A 26,813-nucleotide genomic window follows, 5' to 3' on the forward strand; every position below is an offset into this window, starting at 1 on the left:
AGACACTTCACAAATTCTGTGCCTAAAAATGGACCAGCTTCCACTTACTGACATTTATTCATCAAATTTCCACCAGTGCATATACAAAGTATTCCTGTTACAGAAAAACTTCATGAATTGGAGGTGCCATCAGCCATAGAATTTTATTTTATTTTATTTTAGTTTTTGAGACAGAGTCTCGCTGTGTCATGCAGGCTGGAGTGCAATGGTGCGATCTCGGCTCACTGCAACCTCCACCTCCCGAGTTCAAGCAATTCTCCTTTCTCAGCCTCCCGAATAGCTGGGACTACAGACATGCACCACCGCACATGGCTTATTTTTGTATTTTTAGTAGAGACAGGGTTTCGCCATGTTGGCTAGGCTGATCTTGAACTCCTGACCTCAGGTGATCTGCCCGCCTCAGCCTCGAAATGCTGGGATTACAGGCATGAACCACCGTGCCCAGCCAGCCATAGAATTTTAAAACGAAGTTCAAAACAAAGCAACACAGAATATAGAAGAACAAGTGTTGCTGGGCTATGTAATTATTCAGTAGCAGTTACTTCATTGCATTAGCTTCTTCTATCATCATGTATTGACTCACATCATATGCCCTGCAAAATGGAACATTTTGTTGTGGTCATATAAAGTCCAGAGTCAAGGAAGATGACTCAGCTGGCTTCTAATTTTTTTTTCCTGTCTTCGAATGATGTCAGACATCCCAAGGGACTTGTTGTGTAGCCCTGTGTGAAAAGGAATAGCTTTGCCTTCTTTTCCTATCATGGCTAGAAATTGTCTTTTTTCTGTTAAAATAGAGAAAGGCTACCTTACAAAATATTAAGAGATCTATGCGACATGGTTTCAGCACCCTTTGGGGGTAGTTTCTGGGAAATTCAGCTCTTTGAAGAAGGAGTTTGAAAATAAACCTCAGGTATCTAGACTGGAGGGTAAGAGGAGTTGAGGGAGAGGTGCACCACAGGTTGAAGGCATCCTCCCGAAGCCTGCAAGTCTCCACCTGGTGTTGTACTAGCATCCCTGCCCCCAGCTCTCCTTCCCACCCCTTCCCCAGTATTACCTCAGTGACACTTGCAGAGGCCTTTGCTGGAAGAATGAGGTTCTTGCAAGTGTCAACTTTCCTTAGATTTACTGTCTTGCTGCTTGACCAGCAAAGGAATGTGGTGGTTCCCTTTTAGCCTTCATCCACTTGTTACCGTGGGTGAGTTACTTAACCTCTCTAAGCCTACATGTTTTTATTTATTTAAGGAGAATGATAAACTAACTTTCCACTTTTGTTTTGAAAGTTACTTCTCTTACCTGTTCCTTGCACAGAGCCTAGCATATGCTAGACCCTCAAAATGTAGAGTTCTCATTACCACTTGACTTAACTTGACCCCTGGTGCTTCAGAGCACATCAAGAGAACAGTCATATGTGAGGGGTGGTCTGGGACCTCTGCCCAGTGTTTTGTGATTCTGACTCAAGCCTAATGAATAACTGGGAGAGGGCAAAAGAGCCCAGCAGGTATGGGTGCTACCCCCATTTCATTAGAAACTCTGTGGTTGGGCCAGGCACGGTGGCTCACACCTGTAATCCTAGCACTTTGGGAGGTTGAGGCAGGTGTATCACGAGGTCAGGAGATCGAGACCATCCTGGCCAACATGGTGAAACCCCATCTCTACTAAAAATACACAAATTAGCTGGGCGTGGTGGCACGCACCTATAGTTCCAGCTACTCGAGAGGCTGAGGCAGGAGAATTGCTTGAACCTGGGAGGCGGAGGTTGCAGTGAGCCAAGATCACGCCATTGCACTCCAGCCTGGTGACAGGGTGAGACTCCACCTCAAAACAACAACAACAAAACTCTGTGCTTGAACTAACTGCACCTTCTTCATGTAGTCGGAAAGAAATGGAGATTGGTCTTGAAATACAAACAAAGCAAAAACATGTAGGGAGGATTGTTTTGAGAGGTTTCTTCCTAATGCCTTTGACATCACCCATAGATTTCACCCATCTGTGGCCATGATTCCAATTAGCTCTTTCCAAACCCCCGAGTTTGTTGTTCCAGGGGTGAAAGAGAGGCACCCCAGCCGCTACAGCTTTGGCCTACTTTTCACATGAGGTCATGAGTGCATACATTGGACCATATGGTGTCTGCATTTGTGCTGTGTTTTTGTTGGAATCTGACTTTGTATCATCTGCAACTATTTTCTCTATAAATATTTTAAATAATTATGTCTCTGTAAACATACTTATTTTAATCTCTTGGCTGATCTGCAACTAAAAATGTCCCATTTGGGTGTCCCTCTTATGTGTAGCAGCCATTAAATGACTGTTGTCTGTAAGTTATGGTTTTCATGATTCTAATATTTTGAGGGTCTTCCAAAACTTCACTTCTAGTGCTTTATGACAATGTTTTAGAACAACAATTTGAAAAAATATATATTATTTTTTCTATGATTCCTAAGCATCTCCAAGATAATTCCTAGACTCTATAAATTTCAAGCCTTGATATAAAATTGGAGTGGCACTAACTGGTGATGAACCTGATAAATATTAAATATTTTTCCCAAATATGGAGGCAGTGTCCTGAAGTTTTGACTAAAAAAAAATGTAGCAATACAGATGCAGCACTTTCAAGGCATCACAAATTCATTCTTCTGAGTAGAAATTGGACCAGTTTCTCTGGTGGATTGATTGTACCTGAATTCAACAGTGAAGAGAGGTCTATGTGTAAAAAATGTCTGCCTTTTTAAAATTCTTCTTTACTTCTACAAAAATGTCCAAGAGATCTGATTTTATGATAATAACATAGTGGAATTACCCAAAGCCATTTACAAATGTATGTTCAATGGTAATACTATTGAACAAAGTAGTCGATTTTTCTAGCTGCATTTTTCTTCACGTAGGTTCTGTCTATAGGAGCTAAACATCAGTTATTCGCTGCAGGATTAATTTAATCAATGTAGGTTTAATCAACGTAGAGTGGGCCTTGAATGTTTAAAGTCAAAAATACTCCTCGGGGAATTCCAAATGTGGCTATTTATGTGGATGAATGTGTCCGGATCCTGGTACCCTTTCCCTTCATTTTCTGCTGCATCCACACAATTTCGGAATCTACCAAAGACCATTTCTTAAAGGTTTCCTAGGTGCTCTATGTCTTTCCTGACACCATATTAGTTAATATCAGCCTGAGAATTTTGAGTAGGCATAAGCATTTTTCACAAAACCATAGTTAAAGCAAACCACATCTCTAATCCTGTTTGGAACAGCAATTGATGCATTCAGGGCTGCGCAGTATGGCAAAATGATCCCTATTTAATAGCCCGACCGCGTGTTTTGTTTCCTGTTAGGAATAGCTTAACTTGCCTCCTTGAACAAACACAGCAGGGTTCAAGATCTGTTGTTCTATGCCTGCTGTGATATTCTGTGCTGCTTAACTTGTATGAGGACTCAGGAGTGCATAAATTAGCTTCTTAAATGGGGTCGATTTTGGTCTTTCTTTCAGGATGGAACTGTTTTATTAATTTCTCCCCTGAGTGCAAATGGCATCCTGAATCTATTTGCATTTTCTTTGTTTCCTTGTTTATATTATATTTTGAAGGAATAAATGGAAGCATTCATTTTTCTAGAGCCTGCCTTTCTTTCTCTTTCTTTCTTTCTTTCTTTCTTTCTTTCTTTCTTTCTTTCTTTCTTTCTTTCTTTCTTTCTTTCTTTCTTTCTTTCTTTCTTTCTTTCCTCTGTCTCTCTCTCTCTCTTTCTCATTCCTTAGGTACAAATTTATACAAGTAGAATTTTGCATAGCTCTTATCTCAGGGTAATCAGATTTCAGCAATTGCGAGGCATCATTTATCATTCTTTGCCTCATTTGACTTCTATACTCCGAACAGTTGAATTGACTGTCATTGAAAATAGAAAATTGAAACTTTACAAAGCTGCTGTTTTTGTAGAACTGCAGGTCTAGTGATTTTAGTGTTTCATTACAGTTATATAACCATCTAAATTGATGCAAATGAAGTACAAAACTGAGAACTGATAACTGTTTACATTTGGTTCTGGTTTATGATTCATTTGCTTTCACCTGTACTTTGCTTTGCATGTAAACTATTATGTCTTGTTTTGAAAACCCTGTTTTTCTCCTTATCATTTACTATTTTAGAGTAACATGTAAGGTACTTTTTATATGCATTCCCAAGCTGGGGCTGTTAAGATTGATATACTTACAGTCTGAAAAATGATAGCAGCACAATGGGCTACAGTTTAAATTATTGGATCTATTTTGTGAATAAAGCCACGGTGCTAGAAACCAGAGAGCAAGTCTAGTCACTTCAGCTTTTCCCATAGTCAGTATGAGAGGCTCTGTGGAAATCTGAGTGATGGCATATTGCTCAATGCTAACAATGGTTATATAACTTAGTATTTTGTTTTCTGCCATGGTTCTGTATGAATGTGTCTGGGCAACCCAGACAGGCTGCTCTGCTGCTGAGGAAGGAGGTGAACTTTGCAAGTGTACCCATGTGAGTCTTGGCTGACCCCTTTTCCATGGCCCTGTCCAACTTTGCACTTGAGACCGTAAATAAATGAATGCAAGACCCTCAGATTCAAAGCGCTTGGCTTCCTAATGGCAGGATAGCCAGCAGGGCAGCACATAGGCACTCCAGCCGAAGCTATGTGTGGGTTCCTGGGGGGCCATGGAGCTCCGTTTGGAAGCAAGATGCTATTTGCATTTCTTTCTTTCTTCTTTTTTTTTTTTTTTAGACAGAGATTTGATCTTATTACCCGCGCTGGAGTGCAATTGCGCGATCTCGGCTCGCTGCAACCTCTGCCTCCCGGGTTCAAGTGATTCTCTTGCCTCAGCCTCCCGAGTAGCTGGGATTTTAGGCACCTGTCGCCACGCCCAGTTAATTTTTATATTTTTAGTAGAGACAGAGTTTCATCATGTTGGCCAGGCTGATCTCCTAACCTCAGGTGATCGACCCGCCTCAGCCTCCCAAAGTGCTGGGATTTCAGGTATGAGCCACTGTGCCTGGCCTGCTATTTGCATTTCTTATTGAAAAGAAATAATCTGTTCATGTCAAACAACCTCATAGTGTGTGTCTACTTGTGTGTGAAGGGAAAAATCAGGGTTTAGTCCATTTTCAAATTTATTTGAACATTTGTAGTGTTTATGTACTATTTTATGCTTTATATACTATTTTCCTGATTATTCAGGAAAAAAAACAAAGTAAAACACAAGATTCCATTTTATTATTAACTTTTTTAAAAGTTTTTTTAGCTTTTACACTTTTATGCATGAAAATTGATAAAAGCCTTCAATAAAACATTACCACTACATGCCAATAACTCGCACACTTTCAGCCTTTGACTCAATAACCCTCTTTTGCAGAATCTAGCCTAAATTGGTCAGTGACTTGCAATTTTATTTGTAATGAGGAAAAGAAGAGCTAAAATACCTGAAATGAGAAAGTGGTTGAAAAAGTCACTGAACTTCCAAAAGATAGAATATTAAGAAGCCGTAAACAAAATCATAGTTCAAAAGGATATTTAATAATGTGAGAAAATACATTATTTTAAAATCAGAATGTAAAATTTTATGTACATTATGCTCCTGTTGTGTGTGTGCCTGTGTGTGTACAAACAGATGTACAAAACTGTATTGGAAAGAAATGCATAGCCATACTTAATAGTGGCTATTTCCTAGTGGTAGGATAACAAATATTTATTTTGTTTTCTTAATACATTTTTGCATATTTCAAATTCTGTATGATGAGCATGTATTATTTTTATAAGTAAATGATTATATTTGTAGTACTGAACTAATTGTATTACTCATAAATACATTAAATGAAATAGACTACCAAGAGTTAACCTAACAATTGTCTGCTAAGCCCAGCTCTCCCAAGAAATAAACAAATGAAAAAGTGGGAAACCCAAACTCTGTTGTAAAAATACACATACATAACATGCATTGATTCTTGGTACACACAGCTATAATCAGAAGGACAAAGGTTTATAAACAGTAGGTTGCCTTACATGGGACAAGTCTAAAAGTACCTTTGTTTATCAATAATCCTTATTTTCTACCAAAGGTGATCTACCAATCTTTCTACCAATCTTTAATCAAAGGCTCAGTCCATGTCAGATGCTTAGAGCGACATTGATCTGAGCATGGAAAATCCACAAAAAATGGCAGGTGTGTGGTTAAACCATGGAGGTCACCCACCCTACCTAAGCCTCAAATGGTAGGTGTTGCCTATCCTCCTCACACCTCTGGTTGGGGGAAGGGCTACCTTGGTTTAAAAATGGAAAAAATGAAGCAGGGTGAAAATGACATCTGCCCAATTTGCTATTTGGGGACTGTTGTACCAAGTTGTGTAACCTCTGGTATTGCACTCATCATTGCAGAAGGGATGCATTCCACTCCTACAGGTGAGGCAAAGAAGCCCATTGCTCTTAAGACTAACTTGAGTCAGCTGGACATGGAATGGAGGCCCCCACCTGTCAGTTCTCATTGGTAACCTTGGACCAGGATACCATCGTCCTGAGCCTTGGTTTTTCTTGTTTTACTGGGGTACAGACATGTCCCTTGTGGGATTTTCCTGAGAGTACAGGAACAGCACCTGCTCAGGGCCCATCCATCCACACCCCGTGCTCAATGAGAGGTAGTGTTGGCCATGGCAGGGGCAGTAATATTATTATTAATGCTAGCAGCATTACACCTTGTTTAATACAGACACATTTGATAAAGTAAAAGCAGAAATGGTTTCTTTAAAAAATAGGCAAAAAGAACTTGGTGTTAAGTTGAAAACCAAAAATTGATTTTACAGTTCCTTACATCTCAATGCTTTCTAGTTTCAGACTTAATTTTTAGTGTCTTAGAAATCCAGTGTCTTCTTTCAAAACTTCTCATTTATTTAAATATGTGAGTCTTTTCTATTTATTTAAATCAAGCACAGTTATAAAGTATGACTCTCTTAAGGTGCTAAAACAATACAAACTCTACTCACAACATTGCTACAATGAAACTGCCTTTTCTTTTGAATGTTAAGGAAACATCTGAGTAAAAACAATGAAATATTAAAAGTTGTTTTCGTCTCAGTCATTCTTACATCCCCAAAGATATAAAAACACTCTTCTTCCTTCTACATAGAAGGGAAGGCAGAGGATTGAGAAAAGTTATTTCATAAAGCCCTTTGAATTGGGATACCATGATATTAATGTCAGCATCACCAATATTTAGCCTGGGTGGTCTTGAAGAGGACATCACAGGACACTCAGTGTTCTGTTTCCTTGCTTCTAGATACAATTCTGTAGGTCATTTTTATTGACACAAAGTTGATCTTGAACTCAATGAGTTGGATTTTCATTTTGGGGTCTCTTCCGTATTTCTTGGTAGATTTAGAACACCTGTATCCATCACTTGACACATGGGGTGTTTCCTGAAATCAACAATGCATGAATCCACACCTTACGGCCAAGGCATTGGAAGAGGCCAGCTAAAGAACAAGTTAAAGGACAGCTGCCAGTATCTTAATGAGATAAAGAGTTAAGCAACCCAGGAAATAAACATATTTTATTTTCTGATTGCATTAGAGAAAGATGACACAAGAACACCATTTTAACACTGAGGTAAATCAGATTCAACACAATTTAGTTACTAATTTGAAAACCAAATCTACATAAAATATAATAAGTCTGTATCAAATCAATGTCAAATCATCATCAGTGATTTTAATCTGACTTTATTAGTTCTCATAGGAAGGGATTTCCTGTGTGGAAGATATACTAGATTAATATGATGAGTTACTCAAGAGAAAACACACATACCATGCATGCGTATGCATAGCTTTTCTTTACTTTTTGGCAAAATTTTTTTGACAAATCTAATTTTCTGACAAAATTTGTCTACCTGTATTGTTTGTGCACATTAAAACTAAAAAAATTAATTATTTTAATGAAGAAACTGCCTTTCAGTTTTTCTTAGTAAATTGAGCCACATATTTAATGGTCTGGTCATGTTCGACTGCCTGATGCTTTTTCCAGTCATGTTATTCACTGGTCACATCCCCAATTAATGGATATATATCCATTACAAACCCAAATGTAGCCCACTTCCATGAGAACTGAAGGAATGGCTCCGGATGTGCTGCCAGACATCTCATGCCAAAGGATTCAACTGAAATGACCCTCTGGGGTAAACTGGAGCAGTTGTGCAATGCTGTACATCAGTGCTACCAAGAAGTTAAAAAACAAAAAGTTAGATGTTTATCCCTTCAAATTAACTAGAAGGATTTTGGAAAACCCAACCAAGTTTCATGAGGTAGAAAATGTCAAGCAAAGACTAATGCCATGGTATGGATTTTCTTTTTCCAGAAATGACTCACGAAATTGAACCACTTGCTGAATCATGAGCCCTGTGTGCTTGGATGGGACCCATCCATATTTGCCCAGGCCTGGAACACATTAGATGATTTACAGGCTGGGTACTTCTGAAGCATCTGTCCCTCCTTCCCAGACTCCATTCCTCTATAACAACTTCCTTCCCAATGTGCATCCTTCCTAATCTCCTTTAATATTTACGATCATAATATTATAATTAACCACCCCCACCAACTGCTTTCATATTATTTAACTGTTAAAACCAAGATATTCGATCATGGGATAAAGGAAACATGTCTTCCTATTTTGTTTATGCAGTTCAGAAGACAGATGAAGTTCAAATCTTTGGATTTCAAAGAAGTATAAGAGTTTCTCTGGCCTAGTCTGGAATGGTCTTTATGAGATTAATTGCACTTGTCAGATGTCCCAGGCACAGTGCTAGGCACTTTATGTCTATAATGCACTTAATGCTTCTAAGAACTCTAAGGACTTTTCCTATTTAAAGGATGATTTGCTTGATTGCAACCTCCTTTATTATACTTTAAACTCCTGAGGACCAAACATGGCATTTGTCTTTGCACCCCAAAACAGGAGACTGAGGGTGGAGTGGTTACTACATGGGCTCTGACATCAGGTAGACTAAGACTCAGATCTCTATTCTGCTGTTTTCTGTACCTGGAGCAAGGTACTTTGCCTTTTAAACTCCTTCACTTGTAAAATGTGCATAGGCACTTGGAAGGTCTTTGTCAGGGTTCAATTTAAGGCTACGTAGATGCAGAACATTCACAGCAATGTTTGGTAACAAGTGACAAATGATATTTGGCAATGGATATGGAAAGGTAGGCGTGTGGATGGATAGACAGAAGGAAGGATGGAAGGACAGATCAATAAAAATGACTCAGCAAGTTTGAGTAACCTTCTCCAGCATGTTAATGCAGGTCTGTTTGCTTCCGTTTGCTTGTTACTTTTTGTCTTCTCCGTGCTGCTAAGCACATTGCAGTGTTCAACTAAGCTGTGTTTTTTTTTTTAAGTCCTTTTCCTTTATGGATGTAACATCAGCTGGACATTGTGTACCAGCTTCTCAGCACTTCCTTACAGTCTCAGTCCAACCATATTGATATAGGCAAAACACATGAAGATATTCAGTGAAGGAGCCATGAGCAAGGAGAGGCTGTATAATGTGAAAGAGGGAGCATTAACCCCAGAGTCTTGCCTGAATTCCGTACTGATTTTCTGTGCCTTCTTTCCTCCCTGGGCCTCATTTATGAAATAAATTAAAGCATAGTGTTGGAATAAATTCATGTAAGGACCATTTGCTGAGCATGTCTTGTGTACCATGCTCTGTGCTAAATGCTGTGGATGAAAAGAGGAATCTTTCCCAGCTTCTGCCCTTGGAGTTCACAGGCTCTACACAATTCCCAGTATTTCTTCCAGCCACAGTGTTCAGTGACTTTGCTTCATTAATAGTTTGCACAAATTTTGGTCCTAGATGGTATCTTTGGTTGTAGAATAAATATGATTATCTTTGTAGTGAAGTTTGAGAATATCTGGTTCTCATTTCCACTTAGGGAAGGTTTTATGGAGGAAGCAGCATTTCAGGGGGTCTTTAAACAAGGAGAAGGTTTTGTCCTAGGGCCCCAAAGCTCTGACAGTTGCCTGTGTTTTCAGGCATCTATTTGGAGGTGTCTGAACCACGTTTGTGAAAATATGAACATTTGGCCACCATGGGGGGTCAATTATGTGTCATGGCTCATCATAAATATTGACCAAAATCCAATGCCTCATGATAATTTTCATTGTCATTAGTCCTGGGCATTCTTGAAATAAGCAGGTTATACCCAAATAAACCAACAAAGTAGTTTCTAAGACAGCTTTCAGATATGTTAATCAGTGATATTTTCATGACCATGGCTTTATTTATATATGTTCCTGGTCAAAGGCAGTATCCTCCCTCTATCTAGATGTTTACTCATAAAACATATTCCTTGCTTAATGACATATCCTAGAATCACTGGAACAAAAGGACAGAATATCAAAATGTTCCTGAATAATAACAATTTTATGAGAAGAGGACTGTTTTTAGATTCTCATATAGATGTTCCAAGATTGTCCAGCATTATATTCACAAAGTTGTCTTCAGTTTGTTAAGAAGAGAAAGAGAACAAACAAATTCAACAATTTAGCTCATACAAGATGCAGTTAAAGTTCAAAGAAGGAAATCTGTTTACTTTTGTATTTAAACAAGTTAAAATGCAGTGAAATCTCATAGAAGAATACAGAATCTCCAAATCTCAAATGCAAGGAATAATGATTCAGTAAGAGGGAAAATGTTTTGGCTAAAAGCAAAATATCTTTTACGTAGTATTCTCAAGGATTTAGTGACACATTTTACCAAGACAATCAAATGAACAACAAGAGGACATGTTACTTGAAAGGTTTACTAACTTCTTATTCTTGTTTGTTATTCTTATTGTAAAGTCTCTCAATTAAACCTCTCACAATCAGCAAACCTCAAGATTATCACTAACAGTAGTGGAAATCTAAAGAATATGAGAGTAAAATCCACAGCCGGAGTCAGATGATATTAATATTAGCAAAGTAGGCAGTATCAATACTGTGGTCCCTTTCCAGGCATGAGATGGAATAGGATTTCCTTGCCCCACATTTCAGTGGATTTTCACCTGTGTTCTTCCTCCAGCGGGTGTCTGTATCTCTACTGGGGGTGTGTCTCCAGAGAAAACATCCTCCTGAACATGCCCAGCACAATCTTACTAGATTCTTTCCCTGACATGTCTGCCCAGTGTTGAGGGTAAGAGATGTTGTGATGATGCAAGGGGGTGGGAGATTTGGGAGTGGTGGAGGTAGGTGACCATTGAAAGGTTAGGTACAGAAGACATTTTTGGCTGGTGGAGGAGGGAAGGGTGCAGAGGTTTTGTTTGGGGAAGGTATCTAAATTGCCACATAGTCTGCTTACATCCCCTTTTCCAGATGTACGTTTCCCTGCTCTTCGCCCTGGTGTCCTCACAAACTAATCATACAGAGAGTTGTTCTGATGGTTTTCTGTTGTCTTCCTCTCTCCTTGCCATGGAGTGTGCAAACCGCAGGACATAGGTGACATTTCTTCCTACCTTCACCCTATTAACCCTATTATGTGCTACCCAGAAAATGGCCCTTAAGAATTCCCAAGTCACTGATAAACTTAAGCTCATGGGGAGAGGCACAGGTGCCAAGGAGTTGGTGTCCCTTTTGTTCAAGCTGCATTTGAGAAAGTGGGTGTGAAAGAACCTCTCCTTTGCTGTGCTTGCCTGTCACATTCTCAGATTCTGCATATCTTTTCTTCTTCTTCTTCTTTTTTTTTTTTTTTTTTTTTTTTTTGAGACGGAGTTTCACTCTGTCGCCCAGGTTGGAGTGCAGTGGCGTGATATTGGCTCACTGCAACCTCTGCCTCCCAGGTTCAAGCAATTCCTCTGCCTCCCGCGTTCAAGCAGTTCTCTGCCTTAGAATCCTGGGTACCTGGGATTACAGGTGCCCATCACCACGCCTGTCTAATTTTTTGTATTCTTAGTAGAGATGGGGTTTCACTGTCTTGGCCAGGCTGATCTTGAACTCCTGACCTCATGATCCACCTGCCTTGGCCTCCCAAAGTGCTGGGATTACAGGTGTGAGCCACTACACCCAGCCCAGATTCTGGGTGTCTTAAAGAATCAGTGGTTCTCTTTTCATAATGTCTCATCTGATTTATAGATGTGCACAGCTGTGTTTTTCCACCTCTTAGAACTACTACTTTTCTGTCAAGGCAAATGTTATTATCAGACCTACTTATTGATAACAGCCAGCCTTTGCCTCAGTTGGGTAGGTAAAGGCATCAGCTGGCATTTAAATACNACTTTTTTTTTTTTGAGACGGAGTTCACTCTGTCGCCCAGGTTGGAGTGCAGTGGCGTGATATTGGCTCACTGCAACCTCTGCCTCCCAGGTTCAAGCAATTCCTCTGCCTCCCGCGTTCAAGCAGTTCTCTGCCTTAGAATCCTGGGTACCTGGGATTACAGGTGCCCATCACCACGCCTGTCTAATTTTTTGTATTCTTAGTAGAGATGGGGTTTCACTGTCTTGGCCAGGCTGATCTTGAACTCCTGACCTCATGATCCACCTGCCTTGGCCTCCCAAAGTGCTGGGATTACAGGTGTGAGCCACTACACCCAGCCCAGATTCTGGGTGTCTTAAAGAATCAGTGGTTCTCTTTTCATAATGTCTCATCTGATTTATAGATGTGCACAGCTGTGTTTTCCACCTCTTAGAACTACTACTTTTCTGTCAAGGCAAATGTTATTATCAGACCTACTTATTGATAACAGCCAGCCTTTGCCTCAGTTGGGTAGGTAAAGGCATCAGCTGGCATTTAAATACCTTTTTTTTAGTTTTTGAGATGGAGTCTCACTCTGTCGTCCAGGCGTTGCACAATGGCACGATCTTGGCTTGCTGCAACGGTCACCTCCTGGGCTGAAGCAGTTCCTCTGCCTCAGCCTCCCAGAGTAGCTGGAATTATAGGAGTGCCCCACCACCATGCCCAGCTAATTTTTGTATTTTTAGTGGAGACGGATTTTCCCCACGTTGGCCAAGTTGGTCTCAAACTGCCAGCCTCAGGTGATCCACCCGCCTTGGCCTCCCAAAGTGCTGAGATTACAGGCGTGAGTCACCGCGCCTGGCCCCTAAGATATGTTTTTGTTGGTAAGGTCCATACTCTGGAAACAGCTTTTTGTCGTCCAGGACTTCATGCCGGCAATTTACGCTGACGGCCACTAGATGGTGGCAGTGTCTTTTCATAGAGTACAGGTTGAGGTTCCTCACAGGTGTTGAAAGGAAGACGGCAGAAACACAGCTGCGTACTCACAAGTTATACACACACATATAAAATATTTATGTATTATAGTATTATGCATTATATTATTTACTAACATAATCAATATGTTGATCAATGTTAATGAAGCAAAACACTAATGTAAGAGGAGCAAAATATAGAAGAAATATGATATTTGATGAGAGTTAGTGGATTAGCTTTTGTTCTTGACTTGGAGCCAGTCCTGTATCTGAGCCGAGTTCACCATTTGTGCACAACCTTCCCTTTAAGCCCAAGCCTCCAGGGCTGAGCAGATCTGGCAGGAGGCTCCACTGAAAACCACCTGGCAGTCCTCAAATGGGCTGCCAAGAGTGCTGTCCTTGGCTTGCTCAGATGCCTTCCAGGTCCAGCTTGCCTGCTTTCTCTGCAGCTTGGCATTCACCCCCAGAGGCTTCCAGCTGCAGGAGAAATAGAGGCTTCTGCAACCAGCCCTGGCAAGCTTTCTCTGAATAGAGATATGAACAAGGCAACCCAAACAGCTGTCCTTCAAAGGTGGAGGCTGCCCAGGCAGCAAGCACATAGCCACAACTGCTACCCACCATGGGGATCCACTGGGGAAGCAGCCAAACTTCTACTCATTGTGAAGGCTTGACATAAAATTCTAGTGGCAGTAGTCTTTTGTACCATCATAAAGAGTGGTCATTACCATCAGTATTCGGGTACTTTGCAGGTACCTAAATTTCTTCCCTTGTGGGAAAGACACGCAACCACCCATCTTGGGAATGTTGGTACCCTTTTCCCTTTGACCTTTTTGGCCTTAGAAATTTCTCCTTTGTGTGGATTGTACATGGCACTTGGGACCACCTCAGTGGGTATCTACAGCTGCCTAGGTCATTTATGGCCCAAATTGGCACTTCTAAGAGTCACAAATCCATTTCATGCTCATTGGAGCTAAAAGAGAAAACTTACTGGCTCAAGCAACAAAATAATGGAAAAGGGCATTGGTGGAAGTGATCTTGGGAATGAAGGCATTCAGGGATGGGTACCCTCCCGCCCTTTCCCTCTTTTTTTTCCTCCCTCCCTCTTTCTCTCTCTCTTCTCCATCATACACACAGCATGCGCGTGCGCGCGCGCGCACACACACATACACACACACACATTCATCTCTCCTCCTCTCTGTGGGTTTGTTTTTTTCAGTCTCATCGCCTCTCTGTGTGGCAAGGGGACATGGCTGTCAAGCTGACATTCTTATAGCCATTCACAAAGGAGAGTAGGGAGTCTTTCCCGTTTGCTGCAGGTCGGAAAAAGAAAAAAATCTCAGGTAGCCTAGCCTGAACTGCATGCCTAATTAATAAACTTACCAGTGCAGCTCAGACAGAGTGTGTGCGTGCACACTTGTGTGCATGCAGTGCTCTGGTTAACACAGCTTGGGTTGGCTGTCCATCCCCACACTCAGGATAGGAGAGCTTGACTGCTAAGAAACCTTGTGGTTGGAGGGGATGAAGACGACTTTCCTAAAGGAAGCAGGTGACACCTACAGAAGAAGGAAAAGAAAGGTGCCAGGCAGTTTACAAGATGTCTACCCCTGCATTGTTCCATTTACCAGTATCCTTAAGCATAAAGCAATGGAACGAAATCACCCTGCGGCAGACTACTTTCTCCTGCTTTTGTTAGACTGGCTTTCAGGAAGCATTCTGAATCTGTCATATAAACCCTGACAGATATTGATAAACACCAGGCATTTTCACTTTAGTTCATGCTAGACCTGGAAAAGAGAGCCTCTCTGCTTGCCGAATGAGAGCCAGCATGCCATCCCCAGCCAGTTCTTCCTCTGCCATGTTAGCTTTTCTTTCTCCCCTGGCGGACTCTAGGCTCCTTGGGGATAAGACTCATACCTTATTCCTAGTTGTCTTTCCAGCACATGGCATGGAACCTGGCACAAAGCTGATGCTCAAGGAGTGTTTATTAAGGAAATCAATGAGTAAGTTGACCAGGCCAGCAGCAAAATGGATGGATTCACAAGTCTTGTGTTGTTATGCTCTCTAGGGTCATGCCCTAGGGCTAGCCATGTTGCCAACTGATGCCATCAGTGGGAAACTAATCAAGCATTAAGGAGTAGGCCTGGCATGGCCGCGTGGACCTTGCACATGAGTTTGAATGCATATTCATATGAGCCTACATGCATGATTAACTTGGGAAGCTGACAGGAAGCAGTCAATCTGTTGAGAAGTTTGGGTTTTATAAACCAGATGTTCAGTATTATTATTCATCATTTCCTTTGATACTCAAACGGTCCCCATTATGTAGCATGGAAAATGAAGGATATGGAATAATATACACTTATTATACAACAGAGCACCGCAGCCACAGATTTCGGAGGCCTGCTCAAAGCCTGGGCAAGTGTAAGTGCACAGCAGTTCATTTTGAGATTCCCATTTGGACTTGAGTTAATGGTATTTTGCCCAGATGGACCATGGTGACCCCCATCTCCTGCTCCTATCCCTTGGAAAATGAATGTTGACTCTACATCTGCATTTTTCTTGGAAGCCAGATGTATGAGTCATAAGCAGTGCTCTTGCCTCAGTAGCAGCTACAGGTTGGGGGGCCACAGAAAAGCAGGGACCCCCTAGTGTGTTGGGAGACCGAGGGTTTCTGGCCATAGTTGGGTGCATAACTTCTGCTTGGTGGTCTGGGAAAAAGAAAAAAAACTTGCCATTGACTGCTATTTCCTACGGCAAGAGTATAGAATGCCTTTCAATCATAAAGTGCTTACAGTATAAATGAACTTGCAAATTGATGTGTTTCTCCAGGAAATGTTTAAGATTCACAGAGTCCAGACCTGTGGGGACTGGGAATGATGGAGCTGGTGGGTACAGAAGAGAGTCTTAATTTTCTGCAAATGGTATTTCTGTGTTCCTGCCAGCCCTTGTTGCCATGATGATGAACTGGTATATATAGGAAAGCCTACGGGTGAGGGTTCTGGCCAAGCCAATTCAAATTGGGGCCAGAACTGCCCCTAGGAGAGGTCCATGAGATCATTGGCCCATATGTGAACTGTTGCCAGACTGAACTCACTGCATTTCCTTTGTTTACCTGGGGCTGGTTACAAATGAATGATTTCAGTACAAATGCAATATTATGGGTTTCTTGTTTAAAGTAATGATGCAGTAATTACATTTGGAATTAGCTCCTGAGTGAAGTTGATACTATATTCTGGATTAATATTTTGAAGTTAGTTTCTCATAATCTTGTCTTTGTGCCAGGACAATTACTAGTGATTTATAACTGATTTTTACTGGTTGGAGGAAAAAGGCTTCATTTCTCATTATTGTCAATGATATGTTTTGATTTCATCCATGATACATGTTGGCACTGCTTGAAATTTGATTTGAGTTGCAAAGTGGAAGTTGTCCAGGGTTATGGATCAGCTCAAATCAGTTTTCTTTATAGCATTAACAATTAATCAAGGAGTCAGAATATGGGAAGACTTCTAATTCTAAGAGAACTATTTACCATGGGCTGGTTCTGCCTTTGAAAATGTCCTTGCAGGCTTCCAATGGTGGCCATAGTATGCTTTGAGTATTTTAAGCAAGATGTTAGAACCATGTTCCCCAAAACTGTTATAGACTGTATATACTGGTTGACTTGGTTCATGGCAACACTAACAGTCAGCATCACCTCATAGTTAATATTTTTTGGTTGTTATATTGATGAATTAAATTTTGTTTACATATTCTTACACCCAAATTAGGATGCCCAAAATAATCACTTACATGATTAGTATGTATATTATTAGTCATGGTTCTCTAGAGATATCCTATAGAGCTAGAGATAGGCTATACAGATAGGGTGGGGAAGAATTTAGTTTAAGGAATTGGGTTACACAGTTGTGGGGCTGGCAAGTCTGAAATCTGTAAGGCAGGCAGGCTGGCATGCTGGAAATTCCAACAAGAGTTTATGTTGCACTCTTGAGTTTGAAGGCAGTCTACAGGGAGAATTCCTTCTTTTGAGGGGGGCCTTGTCTTTTATTTTAAGGCCATCAATGGATTGGATGAGACCCACCCACATTATGGAAGATAATCTTGTTTACTCAAAGTCTACTGATTAAAATGTTAGTCACATCTAAAAAACACCTTCCTAGCAAAATCTAGACTGATAGTTGCTCAAACCACTGAGCATGATGGCCTAGCCAAGCTGACACATAAAATTAACCATATCACCATGAGTTCCCAGTCCTAGATAGACCAGGAGAGTCTTCCTTCGTTTTACTTGTCATGGAGGAATATAGGCCTATCTTGATATCAATGTAAAACTAATAAAACATGGCCCCTCCACCCCTGTTGGGAGTTTTTTCCCAACACCTGCCAGCTTCTCTTAGCTGTCATGATTATTGATAGAAATGAAGTGGAAAGGATTGCCCTATACCAATGCTTCTTGCATTTTTAATATACATACGAATCATTAAAATAATTATTCACATTCAGAGTGTTTGGTATAGGGCCTGAGACTATTTCTAACAAACATTTAGGTGCTACAGGTGCTGCCGTCCTGGGTACTGCACTGTAAGTAGTGACATCCCACAGCTCTAATAATCTATTAGAAGAACAAGGCAAAAGAAAGACTGAGTTTAATGACCTTTACTCAAGTGACCAGCCAGTCAATGGGGGCTTCAGATGCTTAGATTTTAGGATCTTCTCTTTATAATGCCTCTTCCCAAGGAGACTGAGGGAGCAACACCTGATTATTCTGTGGAACTAAAGCTATGGAAGAGAAGTGTCCAAACATCAGAAAACACACTAGGTTGAAGATAGTGGATTCTGGTTCACCGATTGCTTCACTTGGGGGCTTGAACAGCCTGTGAAGCCAGAAGGACTTGCCTGGTCAATTTTGGTGCCCGTCAGCGGTGCCTCCAGCCTTAATCTCATTTTGGACTCTGCTACTTACTAGCTGTGTGACCTTGGAGGCAGGGAAAAGAAGCTGGCATCCTTTGAGCACTTCCATATGCCAGGTACCATGCTGGGCAGTTTTCTGTTTTGTCTTCATGGCAACAGTGCTGGGGAATAGTGGGCATTATTTCATATGAGCATGTGGAGACTTCTCTAGTGCAGTTAGGAAAGATTCAGAGCTGAGATTCAGAACCAGATTTGTCTTGGGCCAAAGCCTACCATGTTCCAAGACTCTGTTTCCCTATTTGTTTGGGACAGAGTAGGGGTTCCTGCCTATCTCCCAACACTGTGTGAAAAGCAGGTGCAATGGTGTGTCTCCATGTGTCTGTAACCCAATTCAGAGGTTTAAAGACACGGATCACATGCTGTATTTCAAGGGCCACTCTTGTTATTTATTTATTTATTTATTTTTATTTTTTAATTTTTTTTGAGATGGAGTCTTGCTCTGTTGCCCAGGCTGGAGTGCAGTGGTGCTATCTCGGCTCACCGTAAGCTCCATCTCCCAGGTTCACACCATTCTCCTGCCCCAGCCTCCTTAGTAGCTGGGACTACAGGCGCCTGCCACCACACCTGGCTAATTTTTTGTATTTTTAGTAGAGACGGGGTTTCACCATGTTAGCCAGGATGGTCTCCATCTCCTGACCTCGTGATCCTCCTGCCTTGGCCTCCCAAAGTGCTGGGATTACAGGCATGAGCCACCACGCCTGTCCTCAAGGGCCATTCTTATAAGAGAAATGATGACCTTCTTCATCATGATTTTAGAAGTCAGATGATAAAGTTATTATTTAATTTTGTTTTTGTTTTATTTGTTTTCCATCTGGGACTGGCATTCAGAGACCCAGAGAGGTAAAAGGACCTTGCCTGGCTGCCTTGGGGGAAATAAATGCTTCCGGATTCTGTCGTTTTTAGCAGGGGCAACTCACCAGACCCTTTATGCACATGCTTTCTGATCCTCAATATTTAGATTAAGGAGAAGCACTCTTATGAAACATAAATGTCTGGGAGGTAAAATAGTAAAATAAACCTGTGCCAATAAAATAAAAAGAATCAGGAAGATCCAAGCAAGGCTCTATTTGAACCAAAGTGGCTGAAAGCAGAGAACAGATCTGCTGGAGTGACTAACGACAGCTGATTTGTTTCCCCAGCAGGGGGCTGGGACTGTCCTCTGCAAATCCAGGAGATACGTTGTGCTCCCTGCTCCACTGAAGGCTTGGGTGGGCATTGGTCCATCTCAACAGCCCCTGGTCTGGAAAGGACGTGATTGTCAAGGGGGCGGCCTCCAGAACTGTGGTTTCCAGACCATTCCCTGGTAACTGGCTTTTCTCTTCCATCCAGCTGACTGATGATCAGGGCCCCGTCCTGATGACCACTGTAGCCATGCCTGTGTTTAGTAAGCAGAACGAAACCGTGAGTACAGTGGCTGAGCTTCCTGCTTGATGCTAGGAGGGTGGTTTTCTCAGACCCCCTCTGATTCCAGCTCTGGTGACTTTTGATTTTTAAGCATAGGATGTATGTCATTTTTCCTTATTGTTTGATCTTGCTGTTAGAATCACCAAATCAAAAACAGATGAGGGGAACCCAGGCTGGCGTCATTTTAGAGTTTGCAGCACCTTTCCAAAGTTTAAGTGTTAGAGGACCAGAGGAGAAAAAGCCCCAGAGACCATCCTTGATTATGGTGCACTGACCACTCTCATTTATAGTTACCAGCCTTTTATTAGTTTCCTAGGGCTGTTGGGAACGAAGTGCCACAAACTGGGTGGCTTAAAAAATAGAAATTTCTCCTCTCACAATTCTAGAAACTGGAAATCTGAAATCAAGATATCGGCAGGGCCATGCTCCCTCCGAAGGTTCTAGGGGAGAATTTCTCCTTGCCTCTTTTAGCTTCTCGGGGCCCCAGGCATTCCTTGGCTTGTGGCAGTGTCACTCCAATCTCTGCCTCTGTTTTCATGTGACCTGTTCCTCTTATGTGTTTCTCTGTGTCCTTCCCTCTTGAAAGGAAATCAGTCATGGGATTTAGGGTCCACCCTAAATCCAGGATGATTTCATCTCAAGATCCTTAATGATTACATATGCAAAGATGCTATTTCCAAATAGCATTATATTCTCAGGTTCTGGGTGGACATGAATTTGGGGGGACACTGTTCAACCCACCATAAAACCTTAAAAAAAACAATGGCCTTTCTGACATTGGAAAGTTTTAGCAAATCACAATGGTTACATGCCTTGGAAAATGGGGCTCTGGAGGCCTATTCCTTCACCCTGGTCCTCAGTTGGTAAAAGTGTTAGGGTTATTATATATTTCTCTGGATGTTTAGTCTCTCTGGCCTGGGCATCAGATGGCAGTGTAAATGGAGAAAGCGGTTAACATGCTGTCTTTCCTGTAAAAAGCTTTCATAAGAGAAACAGGTGAATGTTTAGAGCCCTTAGCTGCTGAAACTCTTGTGTTTCTTCAAATCAGTGTTTAATTTTCAAGACAAGAGAGGGAAGCTATTATAGTGTCTTGGTAGGAGTATGAGTTGGGGACTGTGGTAGTTAACAGTTGGCCTGAGAAGCTCTCATTTTACCCAGTAACATTTTAGGTAGAGGGTGGGGGATAGAAGAGACCGTTCTTGGAGATATGGGTTAATCCTCAATCTCTATCAGTTTGGGGAAGGCACCAGGCAGACGGTATGTGACTTCTCATGAGATTCTGTTTCTTTTGCCAAGTTAACTTACTGTTATTATAATTCAATGTTTATTTTCGACAGAGATCGAAGGGCATTCTCCTGGGAGTGGTTGGCACAGATGTCCCAGTGAAAGAACTTCTGAAGACCATCCCCAAATACAAGGTAATGAATGACCTAATCACTGAAATCAAAGCAACAGAGACACCCAGAGCTTTGTTTTCACAAAATTCAGGCTTCAAACTCTACTTTGGAGCGATGTTTTTGCTCACCACTATTACAACCTGTTAGCTTGTCTTATTACCATCTGCACAGTTATTTAAAAGGTTTTTTTTTTTTTTTTAATTTACAGTGACTTGCTGTTTTTCTTGTTTATCTCCTCTAACCTCAGTTTAAAGAATCAATGTTATATCGTAAGTTTTGACGTGATCATTGAATTTTTCTGATACACACACGATACTGACATGACTGGTTTGCCTTTTAAAAAGAAAGTCCAGAGAGTTCTTAGACCCCATCCAGAAAATTCTCCTATTTCCTGGTGGGCACTCTTTGGAAAACAAATCAAAAGTGGGAGGGGGATGCCCTTGAGGCACAACCCAGGCACACAGCACTGCCCAAGAGTGCTCTGAACGTAGGCGTGAGCATGTGCATACCAGAGGCATCAGAGAGCAGCCTCCACCAGATCTGGTTGATTCCTGCACAGGGGCAAACACCACATCCACTCACTCATCCCCCAGCACCAAGCAGACCGGCTAGCTGGTCTCCATTTCTGGCCCACTCAGATTAACAAGGGTTCTCTTTGTCTCCATCTAAAAGGAGCCCAGGAATCAGGAATTATTGGCTGCCAGGGGCTTCTTTCTTAGCACCACCCTCCCTGATGTACTGGGGCCTGATTCACTACAGCTGCCTAGGGGGACCTGGGCTTTCCTGGGCCTCAGGTGGAGGCAGGCAGTGGTTAGAGCTTGACTCTGCAGGTTCCTGGCTCCATCATTGATGAGTTGGGTGTGGACAAGTCCCTCCTATCCCTCATTTCCCATCTGTCGATGGTGACCACCAGCTTCATCCACCAGGGCTTTTATAATTGGAGTTAAGTTCCCAGAGGCATGAAAGGACATTCCATTGATCCAAACCCATAATAAATGTTGGAAACTGTAGTTCCTGAGAAATTGAAAGTCAAGGATGGAGATAAGGGCAGACTTTGAGGCCCCTAAAGATAGTGGACTTTACTTTTGATGAAATCGCGAGACCTAGGTGTCCAGAACTGCTGGCTCAGTTTCAGAAAAGGCATCCCACCTATAGAGAACATTTCCAAACAATTCTTGAGCCTCTTATTTCACATGAGGAGATTCAGAAACCTAAGCACCAGGCCACTACTTGATACATGTCCAATAAATCAAGAAAGAAGGAACATGACAAGGAACCAGTAACAATTATCCTTTGTGTCAGTTTCTCCAAGCTTCCTCTACCAGGCAATGTGCAGAGCCCTTTATGGCATTATCTCGCTTACTAATTAGACATTACAGTCACCCCCATTTTATAGTTAAAGAAACTGAGGCACGGAAAGCTTAAATATCTTGCCAAATCTCACACCTTGCAAGCAGGAGAACCATGACTTCCCTGACCCCCCCCTTTTTGTTTTTTTGGATGAGTCTCGCTCTGTGGCCCCAGGCTGGGCAGTGCAGTGGCACCATCTCAGCTCACTGCAACTCCGCCTCCTGGGTTCAGCCGATTCTTCTGCCTCCGCTGCCTGACAGTGCTGCGGTTACAGGGTGCACGCCCCATGCCTGGCTAATTTTGTCCCTTTAGTAGAGAGGTTTCACCATGTTGGTCAGGCTCGTCTTGAACTCCTGACTTCGTGATCCACCCGCCTCAGCCTCCCAAAGTGCTGGCATTACAGGTGTGAGCCACCGAGCCTGGCCAAGAACCATGATTTTAACCTCTGTAACCATAGCACTACCAAGAACAATAAGAGCAATGACAATTGTAATAATAATAATTAAAATAAAATAATAATAATAACTAAAATACACTAAAACATTTATTGAACTTCTTACTGTGTGGCTGGTGTCATCCAAAGTACCTTACATGCATTATTCCTATTGAATTCTTACTACATTCCCATGAAGTGGGGACCCTTTGACCTCATTTTTACTTAAGGATGCTTGAAATAACTTTCTTAACATCATTCTGCTAGTAACAGATGAAGGAAACAAAGCATAACAAGGGAATAGAGGAAGAAGATCAGCTATAGAAAATTAACCAGCAGTGCTTGAAATGCAGGCATGTATGTTTTGTGCTTTTCCAAGGGTCAAGCTGGGAACCAGAGATGTAGATATGGCATAAGTTAACCTAGGGCACCCTTCCCTCTGGTTCCCATACAGAGCCTTGTGAAAGGGGTGTGTGTCAGCCAGGAACAGCCATGGCCAAATGTGCCTCTCTCATTCAGGAGAGGAGAGCTCCAGGGAACGGAGTTCAGGTCGCACCTTGCCCTCCTGATTAACACCTTATAAAGATGAGTCAGCTCTTGGCTCTTGGGGTTTTCCCAGAAGATAGAATTCTTTCTTTCTCCCTTAGCTTCATAGATTTTCCCACAAGCAGACTTCCTGTAATTTTTATTAAGAATTCCAGACACCCCAGCAATAATTTCCAGACACCACGACCTCTGTTAACATAACGAGCCATTTTATAATTGGGTTCACTTCATTAGCCCAGTCTCTCCAGTTGGAAGGGAAGTGCCTCCTTTCCCCAGGCTGTTGGACCATGCGGCTCCTGGCCTCCAGGAGAACATGCCTCTGGTCCGGGGCCCCTTTGGCAAGCCCAAGTACTGGAAGGCCTTGTGTCCGATCTGTTCTCCATTACTCCATGGGACTGTGCATTAGAATGGACGGGAAGACTGGTTCTATTTTCGATGAAACCAAAATTAGCGATTTCATCAGTGTATTGATTTGTGGCCAAAAACTAATGCTGGATGTTGTCATATAAGCTTTTAAGTATTTGAGAGACTCATCCACAGAATGTGTTGTATTCTGAGATGTGGTCAGAGCTGTCCTTCCTACATCTACATTAGGATATAGCTATATGCCATCAACCAACACACAAAACATTCCGATGTTATTTTCTCAGAATGCTTACCTGGGGACGATTTTAACCAGTTTCTGAATATCAGGAAGACTTTCTCAGGCACAGGCTTAAGAAGAACTGGCTGTGCATCTGCTGGAGCAAATCGGCTTCTCCTTTCCAGCTCATTTTAAATATCTAGTTGGAATTTTCAAGATTAGCTAGGTAATATTTGAATAAAATGATAAATATCTTAAAGACACAAACTAACTGAATGCCTGCCACGTGCCTGACTTTGTGCTAGGGACTGTAGAAGTCAAAGGTAAGTGAGGTGGCCCCTTTCCCACAAAGAGCTCATTCTGATGGAGGAAGTACTACCTCCAGTTATTTCTCTTTTCTTTTCTCTTTGTTTCTTTTCTTTTCTTTTTCTTTTCTTTCCTTTTCTTTTCTTTTCTTTCTTTTTTTGAGACAGGGTCTGGCTCTATCACCCAGGCTGGAGTACTTATGGTGCAATCTGGGCTCACTGCAACCTCTGCCTTCCAGGTTCAAGCGATTCTCCTGCCTCAGCCTCCAGAGTATCTGGGATTACAGGCACCCACCATCATGCCTGGCTAATTTTTGTATTTTGTATTTTTTAGTAGAGATGGGGTTTCACCATGTTGGCCAGGCTGGTCTCGAACCCCTAACCTCAAGTGATCCACCCACCTCAGCCTCCCAAAGTGCTGAGCTTATAGGTGTGAGCCACCATGCCTGAACACCTCCAGTTCTTTCTAGGACAAATCAGAGTAAGGAAAGAGAACTACCTAGGGTTGAGAGGCAGAAAAGTGAGTGTACCCTTTTTTTTTTTTTTATTTTGAGCCTCATTCTGTTCCCCAGACTGGAGTGCAATGGTGCAATCTCAGCTCACTGCAACCTCCGCCTCATGGGTTCAAGCGATTCTCCTGCCTCAGCCTCCCAACTAGCTGGGATTACAGGTGCCCACCACCACACCTGGCTAATTTTTGTATTTTTAGTAGAGATGGAGTTTCACCATGTTGGTCAGGCTGGTCTCGAACTCCTGACCTCAGGTGATCCACCTGCCTTGCCCTCTCAAACTGCTGGGATCACGGGCATGAGCCACTGTGCTTGGCCAAGTATAGCGTTTTTAGGTGCTAGGGTAAACATAGTGATGGTGGTATGGAAAGGGCAAAGCAAAGTGCAGGTCAGGAGAGCCTTTTACAAGAGATGAGCTGAGGATGAGCTTATACCTTGGGTGAGGATTAGCCACAGGGAGAGAGAAGGAGGGTTCCTTGGGTAGCTGACACTGTGCGAGTAAAGGTCTGCCTGGGAGAAAAAATTGCAGGGGGATTGTTGCTGCCGTATGCCTTGAGTGGCAGTGAGTGAAGGGAGGCAGGGTTGGGTACTCAGGCAGGGGCCAGATCCCAGGGAGACCTGATGGACAAGCCTGTGGATCTGTCTTACACATGGAAGAGGTTGTTAGTGACTGTTACAAAGGAAAGCAACATGGTCAGAGTTACCTTTGACTTGGATCAACCTGGAGGATGGTTTTGTTGGGGTCAAACTCTGAGGCAGGAAGAGCAGTGAAGACCATTGTGGAAATTTATTGAATTAATATAATAGTGAGACAGTTGGGTAGCAGGATGGAATTGGAGCAAACCTGGAGAAAACCATTAGTAGGATTTCATACTACTGATGCTGTAGTTTTTAACTGGGGAGTCTGTGTGGGTGGTGGTGCCGCCTACTGAGAGAGAGAGGAGGAAGAGCAGCTTTACAGAACTCCGCTGTGACTGAATGAGTCTGAGGTGTCAGAGGGATGGCCAAGAAGAGATGACCACTACTCTGTTGAATACTTGGTTTGCCACTGAAGGGAGAGACCGAGGCCAGAGTGTGGATCTGGGGAACAACAGCACAGATGTGGTCACTGCAGCTTATTGAGAGAGAGGAGAGCTAAGGCAGACAGTGGGTCCTGGGGACAGAATCTTAGGGAAAATGAGTACTTGAGGAATGGGCGAAGGACAAAGATCCTGTGAAGAGGAGGAAGCCCAGGAGTGTGGGACCTGGAAACTGAGGGAATAGTGTCGAGGAAGAGGAAGCAATGGGCTAAGAAAAGTAGGAAGATTTGAGGGAGAAAATCCTGTAGGGTTTGGCAATGAAGAGGCCCCTGGCAATCATAGAGAAAGGGATTTCCATGGCATATTTGGTGGTGGAGGGAGGGCAAAAGCAGAGTGCAGTGGGTTGAGGCATGAAGAGGCAATGAGGAAACAGAGATGGCAGTTGGTTAATGAATGCAGGACATTGGGATGGGAAGATGAGCTCAGCTTCTGCATTCTGGGGGAGGAAGCAGAGAATTTAGCTAAGGTATGTAGAATCTGCACTAAATGCAGTTTCTTTTATTGTTTCCCTACTTCCACCTTTTTCTCTTTCTTCTTTCCCTACTCATCTTCTCTCTGTCCCAACCACCCTGCCACATATTTTTAACCACATGATAGGACCTTTGCCCTCATGGAACTTACATTCTGGTAGGGGAGGCAGGCATGAAATGATCAAGTCTTGATTACTTATACTCAACCCCACAAATGATAGATTATTATAATTTTGATGAGTACTATAAAAGAAGAGTACAGGCATTAAGAAGAATCCTGCCTTCTTTTGAGTATTGCTTCTCACAAACAAAACAAGAACCAAAGTAATGTATATTAGAAGGTGCTGAATACATGAGCTGACTATAAAATATTACTTGTTTTGTTTGAGTTTGAATTCCCAATCAAATACCATTTTTGTCTTGAATGGAAAAGCCCAACTCTCAGAGTGTTTTTTTTTTTGACCCCTCCAGTCCATCTTAAACTGAAACATAATAATGGTAATTAATGCAGTGTTGACTGTCTGACATTTTTCCAAGAGACAAGATGAAAGAGATGATATACATCTCAAAGGATAGGAAATCTCTGGTTTATCTTTC

At 42.2% G+C, this 26,813-nt stretch overlaps 1 protein-coding gene across 2 annotated transcripts in view; it reads left to right on the forward strand.

Annotated features, from left to right (window-relative positions):
• Nucleotides 1-26,813, forward strand: part of CACNA2D3 (calcium voltage-gated channel auxiliary subunit alpha2delta 3) — a 753,656-nt gene that overhangs the window by 497,692 nt on the left and 229,151 nt on the right. For both annotated transcript variants that reach the window (XM_017852939.1, XM_017852941.1), the window contains 2 exons: nucleotides 19,470-19,541; nucleotides 20,882-20,962. In XM_017852939.1, the coding sequence (XP_017708428.1) occupies nucleotides 19,470-19,541; nucleotides 20,882-20,962 (153 nt within the window). The remainder of the gene's footprint in view (nucleotides 1-19,469; nucleotides 19,542-20,881; nucleotides 20,963-26,813) is intronic.

Source organism: Rhinopithecus bieti, unplaced genomic scaffold, assembly GCF_001698545.2.
Source record: "Rhinopithecus bieti isolate Rb0 unplaced genomic scaffold, ASM169854v2 scaffold_35730, whole genome shotgun sequence".
In the NCBI taxonomy this organism is placed as follows: Eukaryota; Metazoa; Chordata; class Mammalia; order Primates; family Cercopithecidae; genus Rhinopithecus; species Rhinopithecus bieti.